Here is a 13,012-nt window from a genome sequence, read left to right on the forward strand (position 1 = left end):
GTCTCAGTGTTTCCAGTCGGGAAACAGAGCTGAGAAAAAGTTTCCAAATTCATGATGAAGAAAGGCTTGATGCAAAGGGCAGATAGGGTTTCATGAGTAATTGACAGGAGCAACGCCTATGGTCCAAGGCTGAAACTCTATAACCCTAATTTTACAGATGAAGAAACTGGCCCAGAGAAGAAGTAGCTTGCCCATGATCATACTCAGGATCTGAAATGGTTTTCAATTGTGCTTTCCATTTGACATTTATCTGAGGTTAAAATAACAGTAGTTTCAAGTAATCATGGCATCTTGACTTCTATCCAGCACATAGAGGATTTGTAAACTTTTTAAAGAACTACTTAACATTTCCTTCAGGAGCTCCATTTGCCCCATAGGGTTATCTCTCAGACCCATGAGCCTCTTACTTTCCAGGTGACTCAAAAGGAGAATGGTGATGTTTTTACCTCAAACAGTGGTTCTCATTGTTTTCTTATACCATGTACCTTTTAACAGAAGCAAACCAAAAAAAAAAAAAAAAAAAGAAAAAGGGCTCTCATTTAATATGCTCCTCATAAGACTCTAATTATTTATGGCTGATAGTGCCATAAAGGAATTTTTAGCACAAACCCTTTAGACCACTGTAGAAAATCCCCAAGAAGGTTTATGGATCCCTCAATGAGAACTGCTAGCCTAGAACATCCCAGAACATCCCTAGAACAGCCCAGTCTGGAGATGGTCTCCCTGTGGTTCTGTATGCTCTTTCATCTACAGCATAAACCAGGTACACCCAATTTATCAGAAGGCCTCTGGAAGAATGATGAGCTTTTTAAGAGTCTAATCACACCTTTCCACTTAACTTCTAATTAGGTAACTAACAACATCTCTCTACCAGTAGAATGTATCACCAGACTCAAAATAAAAAAGCTACTGCAGATAGCATGGATAAACATTTGAGCACTAGAGTATAGTAATTCTCAATACTCTCCCATTGGTATAGTGGATATAGCACCATGCCTGAAGACCCAAGTATGAATCTGACCTCAGACACTTTCAGATCCTGGCCTCAGATCCTGGGCAAGTCACCTAGCTTTTTGTTTGCCTCAATTTCCTCATTTGTAAAAGGGAAATAGCAACTACCTTCCAGGATTGTTGGAAGGATAAAAATGAGATAATATTTGAAAAGTGCTTAGCACTTGTACCATATTAGGTGCTATATAAGTTAGCTATGATTATCATTATTAAATATAGCCAACTTCACACACATCCCTCAAAAAAAAAAAAAAAAAAAAGCTTAAAATATCCCTTTTGGTCACAAGGAATAATGCTCAAACTATTCCCAGTATGTGGCACAATAAGTAGCAAATGATAGCTACTCAATAAGGACATCCTGAAATGTATTAAAATAAATAAAATGCACTCCTTATATCAAAAGGCAATATGAATAGATGCATACATAGATATATAGGATATACAAAGAGAAAAAAATACTCCAGATCCCCAAGGGAAAGAGATATAAACACAATTCTGAGATTTCATCTCACACTCATTTAATGGAGAAGATAATTTTAAAAACCTTAACAAAGAGCAAGTTGACATCTGAGGGACTGTGGGACAATAGGTACATTCGCTCTTGAAAACAACTTGGAATTGTATTAGAAAAGTTAATGAATGTTTATAAGCTTTGGGCATGTATCTCAGGGAACAAAAAGAAAGATTCTATATACATATTTATATACAGACAAACAGGAAAATATTCGTGGTTGTTCATCCACTGAAGGGTGGCCAAAATTTAGAAATAAAGTAGGTATTTATCAAATGGAGAAGTACTTAACAAATCATAGTTTGTAGGAGATAATATAATTGCCCCCATAAGAAATGGCAAAAAGAACTAATTCTGAGAAACACAGAAAGATATTATGACTCGACACAAAAAGACTTATGAAAAAATACAGAAAGAGGAAAGGAGAACTAGAAAAATAATTTACACAAAAGTGATACAAATGAAAATATTAAAAGGCAGCTGAATTCAGATTAAATGCTTTGGCCAATTCTATTCCTGAGTTCCGATAATGACATATTCTTCCCTCTCAGTAGTAAATAAGCAAAGGACTACAGATGTTGCACATGCCACCAGAAATATCAAGATGACTGCTAGTTATTATTTACTGTCGTCTTTATGACAAGAAAGGGGAATAAAAAAGGATGGGGAAGAGAAAGGTGGGATCAGAAAACATATATCTTGTAAAAACAAAAACATCAATTAGCACTTTAACAAAATGACTAACAGGTATGTTTGGGTTTTTGTTTTCCTGGAATACTCCCCCCAAAATAAAGGAATTCAAATATTCTTAAATAAAACTGGAAAGTTCTGCTTTTCTTTCTTTAAAGTATAATAATATATACTGGTCTAAGAGCCTACCTAAATCTTTGCTTATCATCTCAATACATACTCAGAGCAAAATTGGGTTTTATTCCAGTTCCCCAAACCCAGGGATCTTTTGAAGCTCTTATAGAAGATAAAAGCAAAGAAGGAAAAAAGATAACAAACAACAGATGATTTAAAAGTAAAAATGATTATCAAAGATTTCAAATCATTAAGGGCTTTAAATGAAGAAAATCTCATTAAAAAAAAAAAAGACATTTGGAGTTAATTCTAAATTTCCTTAGTATTTGTATTTCATTTATAGTATTTATAGATCATTTATTAGAGGCTTATTCTACTATTTTTTTGTACTGATCAAATATTTTAGATTTGTGCGGATAAACACACACACATATATACTGATACATTCATAACTATACATATATATATATATATATAAACTGATATATACTGTATGTTTATCTATGTGCATATATTATAATATAAATATGTATACATATATGTATATCAGTCTTATATAAACTGATATGAATTTATACTGATGTATAAATATAAATATATATAATATGTAAACTGAGATATGTGTGTGTATATATATACATACACACAACACATATGTGAGGCTCCATGCATTTTTAACTTAATATTGCTATATCATAGTTTGTTCATATCTACATCTTTTTAAGATACTTGAATGCATTCATATAATCTTGGTCTTGTCCAGACAATTGTTAGTGCTGTTTGATACATTTAGACTAGATATCATCAACATCAGAACTAAACAAAGGCATCTTGCACTAAACTCCAATGGCTCTGGATTGAGATACAGCCTAAGGACTGAAGGCAATTCCACCAGAGCTGGTTGATTCCACCAAGCTGGGAAAGCTTTGAGTGAGGTCCACAGAATAATAAGAAACTTAAAAGGGAAAAACATCAGTTCCACACTTTTTTAGGTGTAATGACCCAGACACTGGATGGCAGACAACAATTCACAGGAAAAATTATCTTGGAACTGCAAGGTCAATAGTACTAAAGAGTTTTACAGCACAGTCTAAAAACCTAATGCAATGTTAGAGGACATTAATTAACAAGAACAGCAGCCAGAAGCAGGAAGATAACAATACCAGTATATCTCCCCAGCTTAAAATACAAGTGGAGCACCATACTGAGTGCTGAACTCTTACTGTTGCATCTCAAGGACAGCATCAAGCTGGAATCCATTGAGATGTTCCACATCAGAGATCAGGTGTAGGAACTACGGTTGTTTGGACAATACTTAGCTGTGATATTACAGTACATTTGAAGGTCTGTCTTCAGAAGATGGATGAAACTGGCAGGCAGCAATGGTGAGTAAATGTCACAAAGACATAGTTAGATGCCCCTCAATTTAAGACTGTTTTTTAAGACTGACATGGGGACTACCTGAAAAGCCAGTGAGTTCTTTATGATTGGAATATTTCAGGCAGAAGCTGGGTGACCACTCCATTGGTTTGATGAGGGAGAGGATAGGACAATATGGCACCTTTGCTGCTTCCAGCTTTGACTCTTTGAAAGGAGGATCTGAGGATGACAGACCAAGCTGGAAGTGACTTCAAGACCTCCTTATATAAGAGGTCCTAAGAAGCAGAGCAATATGACCAAGATCACATGGGTTATAATGAACAGAAGCAGCATTTGTACTCATATTATGAGAACCACAACTACCTCAGTAAATCTTTAAGTGGAGAAATCCTATTTTACTCATTATTAAAATGGTTCTTACACAACTATTTAGTGAGAAAAAATAGAAAAAGTTGGACTACTTTTCCCACAGGATACTATAAAAATCAATGTCTAAGTAAAGAGAAAAATATGTAGAGCTCAGTTGCACAGTCAGGTTACTTATTCCTAATAGTTATGAATTTACAGAAATCAGCTGAAATGAATAAAATTAAGTAAAGCCTCATGAAGGAGAAAGAAAATGGAAGGGGACCAATCAGAGGGTCAGAAGTAGGAGGAGAGAAGGACAAAGAAAGAGGAGAGCTGATAAAAGAAAAAATAGATTAGGAGAAGAGGTGAGGAGGAAAAGGATGAAAGGAGACAAAGAAGTATAAATAGGAAGAAAAATAAGATGGAGGGAAATAGTTATTAATCCAAACTATAAATGTGAATGAAATGAACTTTCCCATAAAATGAAAGCAGAGATCAAAGTGGATTAAAAACCAGAATCCATGAGCCTGTACCAGTCACTTAACCCCAACTGCCTCAGGGGAAAAACAAAACAAAACCCAGAATCCACTATAGGTTATTTACAAGAAACACATGTGAAATAGAAAGATACACAGGAAGTAAAGATAAAAAGTTGGAGCAGAATATATTATGCTTCAGCTGAAGTAAAAAAATAAATAAATAAATAATGTAAGGGTTACAATCCTGATCTTGAACAAAGCAAAAGCAAAAATAGATCCAATTAAAAGAACAAGGAAGGAGAAACTACATCTTGCTAAACAGAGATAATAAAATAGTATCAGCATAAAAACACATGCACCAAGTGGCATAGCATTCAAATTCTAGTTATAGAAAGAAACAGACAGTAAAACTATACTAGTGGGAAACATCAACCTCCCCCTGTCAGAACTAAATAAATATAACCACAAAATATACAAGACAAACATTAGGAGTTGAACAGAATTTTAGAAAGTTTAGACATGAAAGACTTCTGGAGAAAACTGAATGGGAATGAAAAGGAATATACATTTTTTCAGTGGTGTATGGCACCTACACAAAATTGATAATGTACTAGGGTATAAAAATCTCACAATCAAATGCAGAAAAACAGAAATGTTAAATGCTTATTTTTCAAATCATGACGATATAAAAATTATTTAATAAAGGGTCATGCCTAGAGAGACTTACATGAAATGATGCCAAGTGAAGTGAGTAGGACCAAAACAACATTGTACACAGCAACAGCAAGATTATGTGATGATCAACTGTAATGGACTTCACTCTATTCAACAATGAGGTGATTCAGGCCAATTCCAATAGACTTGTGATAGAGAGAACTATCTGCATCCAGAAAGAGGACTATGGGAACTGAATGTGGATCACAACATAGCAATTCCACCTTTACTTGTTGTTTGCTTGTTTGTTTGTTTTTTCCTTTTTGATCTGATTTGTCATGCACAAGCATGACAAAATGTTGAAATATGTTTAGAAGAATTGCACATGTTTAACCTATATGGGATTACATGTTGTCTAAGGGAGGGGGATGAAGTGGAGGGAGAAAAATCTGGAACATAAAGTTTTGAGAGGGTGAATGTTGAAAACTATCTTTGCATGTATTTTGAAGATAAGAAGTTATAATATTTTAAATAATAATAAAGGGCCATGGAAAGATAGACTAAAAACTAATTAGAAATGAAATAATCTAATCCTAAACAATGAGTGGATCAAACAATAAATCATAGAAACAATCAATAATTTCATCAAAGAAAACAATAAATAATATAACAACATGGGGAAATTTTCTAAAAGTTTACATGAATAAAACAAGGAGGAAATCAATGAGTTGGGCATACAACTAAAAAAGCTAGAAAAAGAACAAATTAAAAATCCCCAATTAAAAGTCAAATTAGAAATTCTCTAAGATTAAGACTTACAGAATTGGCTATTTTGTTGAATAATGATCCTACAATGATGATATCTCATGTGTGGACACAAAAGTATAGCATTGGTATAAACATAGAAAGCCTTTCTAAAATGATTATTGTTTTTGTTTTTTGTTTTTTTGAGGATGGATTTCCTTGTCTTTTATATAGGTCAGATAGGGGAGAAATGTGCTACCAAAATAAAGAACAATATAAAATTTGTGTAATACTAAACTAAAGCTTTACTCCAGATGAATTTAAAATTCATTTCAAACTGTAAAAATCAAAGTTACGTAAGAAGAACTAAATTCTAACAGTAACCTCTCCCAACCTTGGTTCAACTTTTTTCACAATAAAGATTGTGCTTTTATTGAGTCTAGGCCTAAAGCTCAAAAATGCTCTGACAGACATATAAATTCCAAGAGAAATCACTAAATTATTAACCGTTTGACCAAATGGTCAGAGCACCTGCAACTTGCAGAACATGTGTTCTCTATCTGATGAAAGCACACATCACCTGATATCTGACCTTTGGCATCTCAGACAGGAAGTGCAATTTAGACTTAAGGATACTGGACTTGGCACTAGGGAGTTTATGTTTGAACACCAATTTGGCTATTTACCCTTGTGTGACTTCAGACAATCTGAAGTTCCTCCTCTATAAACACAGATATTGATATATAGGTGATTTCTGAATTCCTTTCCCAGTTCTGAGGTCCCAGTCTATGCTACTTAGCAAAACCTCATTGTTTTTTTTACCTTTTTGTTCCCCCAGAAAATGAGTTTCAATCAGCATGTCATTCGCTTAAAAGCACCCAACTCTGACATATCCACATCTTGAAAGTTTCTGTTGATGGTCAGGTAGCCCCAAGTGGCAAGGCCTGCCTCTGGGACCCTTTCCCGTGGACAATCACAACATCCAGCCAGCCAGTCATGCTCATCACAGTCAAAGGGATATATTCCACATAAAGTTTTAATCAAAATCAACTTTATAAATTCAGAACGTGTAAACACCCACCTAACTGGGCATCAAAGAAACAATTGTGCAAAATTATTTTCTGAGTGTGAAAACAAAAGTCTTCCAACACGTTTGGGTCCAAGAGGGAAGGAAGCACACATGGAGGATTCATTGAAACATGTCCTGTCAAGCACTGACTGCCGAATTTAACAAGATACATTCAGTCATTTACTTTGACCAATCAAGTTTTATAGGAATGTACAAGTTGATTTTGAAATCATTTGGCAGCATCCGCTAAGATTTCATTAGTTTGTACAACTTTGTGCTTTTTTATTTATACATTGTACCATCTTTGTGTTGAAAGTGATTGCTCGGTTACACAGCTCACCCATCACAAATGGTTTCCTTCACATTTTCATGTGACTTCACAAGGTCAGCAGGGGAAATGATTTTCCAAGGTTTATAAAGAGTAATATTTTACAATGTATCGATCTGATTGGTCTTTTCTTTTTCTTTTTTTACATTAACCAGTTCTAGATTTAAATACATTATTTTATGAACAGTGAAAAAGAAAGCTCCTTCTCCTTATTATACATCAACACTAAAATATTTGAATTTTTGTAAATAACATCACTGTTAACAAATAGTACAGGGAAATAAATTCAGCAACCCATGTTAACAGAATACATATTCAAGTTGTTCTTTTTAAAAAATATTTCCTACAATATTAAAACTAGGAGATGATTTTTTTTTATCATTAAGTATGCAAGTATTTTACAATATGTACTGAATTCCCTGGATCACATCAGTGTAAAAGGGAGCTAAGCAATAGCAAACAAAAAAACCAATTTCAATGTTCATACCTAATCCTTTGTAAAAAATGGTTTGGAAACAATCATCCCATTACACTTTCTCTGTACTTTTCCTGAAAAAACCAGAGCCTTCCACAAATCAGGAAGGCCCTACCATGCAGCTGCATTCCCTGTGATTTCAGGGCAATCAACCAAGGGCTTCTCCCTCATAGGCTCCCTCTCTTTCTCCCCTGCTTACTGGCTCTCTTCGCTCCTCATTCCCCCTCTCCCTGACTCACTGGCTTCCCTTCATCCCTCCCTCCCTCCCTTGATCCCTCCCTTGCTGGCTTGCTCACTACTCGCTCATTCCTGGGGCTCGTTGACCTTCTTTTTGAGATGATGGAGCAGGGTGTCTTTTTCCATGAGAGCCTCTGCGAGAGCCATTTTAGCTTTAGCCAGTTCCTGCTTGAGACATTCATTTTCTTCCATGAGCTGAAATAAGGAATTTGGGAAATATGAGCACATGTCCTTATCATCATGACATCAGGAAGCACTCCCCAAATTTCAACATACTAAGCAACAATCAGGAATCCATACCAATGTTAGCACCCAGTTACTTACTGAACGTACTGTTCTAAAACAGAACACCATTTGCTTAGATTTCCCATTACCTTTTTGCTTCTAGGGTCTAGAGCATGCTCAGGCACTTCGGGCCATGTCTGAGTTGCCTGAGAAACAGCCTGCCGTTTTTTCAGTTCATGGTCTCCAATGTTGTGATGTACTGGGTCTTTCACCACACTTCTGGCAGTCAGTATTCCAGAATCTAATTAAGGAAAAAAAAAATCCTGTAAATGCTGAGTGAATTCCCAGCTGCTGGAAAAGTCTAAGACTCAGCCTGTCTATCAGACTGCTTCCCAGCTGCTCAATGGAGAGGGCACCTTTTAGGCTGACAGGGCTAGGACACATAGGATGCCCTTTCACACATGCCTGATTTCATTTCACTGTTTCTTTCATCACATTTGTCAGGTAGGAATGAGGTGCTTTAAAACACACACACACACACACACACACACACACACACACACACACACACACACACCATCACCACCACCAGCAAATCTGTTCAGTGTGTATGGCAGAGGAGGGAAAGGGGATGTGGGGGAAAAGATAGTTAGGTTTTTTTATTTAATTTTTTGTATTTATCACACATCTATGATATACCAAGAACTGCACCGGCCATTGGGCACACAAAAACAAATAGAAAGCTGCCCCTGACTTCAAAAAGTTTACATTTGATCAGAAAAGATAAACAATATGGAAGCTAAACAGAGAGCAGACAGGAGGTGACCGCAGGCACAGATGGGGAGATCAAGAAGGTCTCACATAGAAGGTAAGACCTGAGCTTGAAGTCCAGAAGGAAACTTGGAATTGGAATAGGTGGGAATGAGGGAGGGCATTCCAGGCACCAGCGGCAACCAGGACAATGGCAAAGAGAGAGGAGAGGGAGCTTCTTCTTGGAAGAACAAGGGGGCTGGGCTGGTCAGGTCACAGACTACAGAAAGAGTGGAACTGGGTAAGAAGGTTCAAAAGGCAGGTTAGAACCAAGCTGTGAAAGGCTTTCAAAACTAAAGGTTTATATAAAGTCACTGCATCCCAGAGATATATAGGGGATTACCAGGATTTATTGCCTGGGAGATGTCACGGGTCAGATGTGTGACCCGTATTTTAGGAAACCCATTTTGACATCTTTATAGAAGATGGACTAGAGAGCAGAATAAACACTTGAGGCAGGGAGACCAACCAGAAGCGACTGTGGTGCTAAGTCTAAACAAAAAGAGGTAAGGGCTTGTTGATGGAGTGAATGGAGAAGAGGACAGATGTGAGGAATGGTGGAGAAGCTGAAATAACCAACAGTTGCAGCAGACAAGTGAGAGGAAACAGGCCAAGGAAACACCAATGTAGGCAACCTGGGAATTCAAAGCAAGTTTAGGAGGACAGGTTTGGGAAGAAAGACAATAACCATTGAATTTGAGGAGCCACCAAGCTCTAAATGTCTGAGAGGAGGCCAGTGGCCCAGGACAGGCTCAGAGGAAAGAACGGGTCTGGACACAAAGCTTGATAGATCATCTGCACAGAGATGACAATCAATGAGAGCTAATCTACTGGAACACAGAGCAGAAAAGCCATGTGTCCATGTCCTCCAATCAGTCCTCCTTAAGGATCTAGCAGAACCTCAGTTCACTGGCTGCCTGTCAAGCTCTCACTTTCAAGTGCTAAGAATTAAATTAATAATTCTAAATGATCAAAATACGAGGTAATTCTTAGTACCCACTATCTCCTTTTTGGTTGTTTAGCAGCTACTACCATCACTGCAGAAAGGAAGGAGGGCTTGGGGGTCAAATTGTATTTTTTCACTGTTTCTTATGTCGCTGTGACCAAAGAATCCTTCACTGGGTGGTCAAGAGATTATACTCAGGCTGGCCCTGATCAGCTGAAAAAAGCCAAACTTTTCAAGATAAACAGAACCTGCTGGAGCCTTTGGGAGCCAGGGTCACCTCCGCCTGCTCAGCTGCCATCAGTTTAGAAGGTGTCACAGACCCTGTGGCCTTCTCACCTGGAATGCACCTTGGCTAGGCTAGCCCTCCTCCCACTGAGAAGTTCCCTCCTGAGACCACTATTTTGGGAAGGGGACAGGATGACCAGCCTTAATTTTCCAACCAGCTGTGCTTCTGACTTCAGGACTCCAATATCATGTTGCCATCACCTCTATCACCACTGCCATCCCCGACCCGGCACAGATGTACACCTTCTAGTTCCCTTTTGTGGGTGGTCTTCTTTCATTAAATTGGAAGCCCCTGGAGAAGGGATTGCGTTTGTAAGCCCAGTGCTCAGTGCATCATATGGTGCATAGTAAGGGCATAATACATGCTTACCCCTTTGCCTTGCATCCCCCACAACATAATAAGGCACTAGACAAAAAGGCTACAAGACCTGTACCCCTGAAAGGAGCACCCACCCTGACATATTCATCAATGTATAAAGCTGAAGATGTATTCTGTGTTTGATTTATTGATGTTTGTGGTGTATTTTGGGTTTTCAGTAATGAATTTCAGAAAGTCCAGAGACTCAGCAACTAATGAAAATAATTTTGCTCTGAGTACTGTTAATAAGTGCTCAACAGTAGCAGTCTTCAGAACTGCCATGCTGGTTTAAATCAATGAACCACTGAGTCAGACGCCGTCAAGGAACAATTTGTTCTTATTAAAAATATGGGCTGCTTTACCCACATTCACTTGATGACTTTATTTTCAAGAATGCACTACAGAGAAATACTGCGATAACCTGTGTAAACCCAAGTGTGCACATCTTGATGTCTGTACACACTAAATATGATCCTCTTTCCAGGACTGACAGTAAAGAATCTTATAATATGTTTTGTGTTTAAACACAACCTTCCTTCTAAAGAACACAATGTACGTTCATGTCTATTAACAGATTTATTCTTCCAAAATCCTGGTAAAACTGAAAGAGATAAGAATTACCAGCTTCATATTATAAAGACAGAAGCTAAAAACTTTGCCCAAGATACAGAGTAATGAGGGAGGTAAAATGAAGAGCCAAATCTTGGGGCTCTTTCCTTTTCCTTAGCTAAAAGATGGTACTGTTCTTTCCTTTAGAATTCCACTGCCTAAGAACCTAAAAATATATGATTTGGCTAAAAAAACTATATAACTAAAATAATTTGCCACATATAAAGATGTGGGAAAATAGAGTATTTAGCCTTTAAAATGTGAAATCCTTAATAAGATCCTGCTTCCACTTTAAAGGGTAGCTAAGTGGCACAGTGGATGGAGTATAAGGACTGGAGTCCAGAAAACCTGAGTTCAAATCAACCACAGACACTTATTAGCCATGTGACCCTTGGTAAGTCATTTTAACCCTGTTTGCCCCAGTTTCCTCATCTGTAAAAAGAATTGGTGAAGGAAATGGCAAAGTGTTACAGTATATCAGCCAAGAAAACCCCAAATGGAGTCACAAAGAATAGGTCAAAACTGCAAAACAGCAGAAACCCAACTCCACTTTAAAAGATGTAAGAAAATGAGGTAGATAATATATAGAGAAATGATGTGGATACGACAGAAATGGAGAATCATCCTCCCTTAGTGTGGGAAGAGTTGTTATCTAGCTAGGAGTACGAAGAGTCAACCAACATTAAAGATAAATGAAGTCTGTATTTCCATATGGAAATGCCATATTCCCTATGGGTCTTCATGCAAATCTACACAGTGCAGGAGAGATTTATTTTTGCCTTGAGCTACTTCAGATGCACTTACCAACTAGTTAAGCAGTCTTTCACCTACTGCACTGTGGAAAGCAGATAAGAAATATAAGGGAAAACTACTGAAGAAAAAAAATCCCATCATTACACTTTTCTAAATAATCTCTCCTGGCCACTTTCAAGTCTTTTAACTCTGCAAATCCAGCTACCTTATGACAATGTACAAAACTATTTCTTCCTTTTGGGAATTTGCTAAGTCTTTTTGCTTATTTGTTTTGTTTTTTTTGGTTGTTTTATAAGATATTTTGTTTTTCTTTCATTCCTAAAATCCTATCATTTCAATCAACCAGATACTAATTATTTATTGAATACCTACTTTCTACAAGTACAAACAGTAGCACAGTACAATAGACAGGTTCCTGTATATAATTAAGGATTTTGCCAAGCACCAAGGAGAGACTACACAGACACAAATACAACATCATTTTAGCAAAACAAAGATATATAAAGAAGTTTTGTAGAAAGAAAAGCTCACTATGGACAAGAATGGCCCACAAAAGCTTCATGACGAATGGTACTTGGGCCTGAAGGGAATGTTGACAGAAAAACACAAGATGTTGGGAGAAGAACAAACAGATCAGCCTAAAAGAAATGAACAGGTAATAGAAATGAGGAATCATGGGAAAGTAATACTGGAATGTTCAGAATGAATGCTTCCTACTCTTGTTACATTTGTAGTTACATTTGTACATTTGTATGTACATTTGTAAGTTATAGATATCAAAGGTCGATAAACTAGATGGACAGACTGGACTAGAAATTCATATAAATAGAGATCTCTAGAGACTCATCGACATTTGTCACGTTTAACACAAAGACACAGAGATGGAAGGAGGAAAGGAAAAGAAGGGAAGGAAGGAGGGAAGAAAGAGAAGGAAGGAAGGGAGGAAAGAAGACTGAGAGATAAATAGGGAGATAGGATGCCACTTT

The 13,012-nt window shown here is 37.0% G+C and overlaps 1 protein-coding gene across 1 annotated transcript in view; it reads right to left on the reverse strand.

The window, feature by feature from the left end:
- Positions 1-6,949: 6,949 nt before the first annotated feature.
- The window catches only part of BLTP3B (bridge-like lipid transfer protein family member 3B), an 81,739-nt gene continuing 75,676 nt past the window's right edge, over positions 6,950-13,012 (reverse strand). Inside the window, exons 20-21 of the mRNA XM_074271338.1 lie at positions 8,415-8,566; positions 6,950-8,235 (exon numbers count right to left, since the gene is read on the reverse strand). Coding sequence (XP_074127439.1) covers positions 8,107-8,235; positions 8,415-8,566 — 281 coding nt within the window. The 3' untranslated portion in view covers positions 6,950-8,106. The remainder of the gene's footprint in view (positions 8,236-8,414; positions 8,567-13,012) is intronic.

Source organism: Sminthopsis crassicaudata, chromosome 5 (genome assembly GCF_048593235.1).
Source record: "Sminthopsis crassicaudata isolate SCR6 chromosome 5, ASM4859323v1, whole genome shotgun sequence".
NCBI classification, from domain to species: domain Eukaryota; kingdom Metazoa; phylum Chordata; class Mammalia; order Dasyuromorphia; family Dasyuridae; genus Sminthopsis; species Sminthopsis crassicaudata.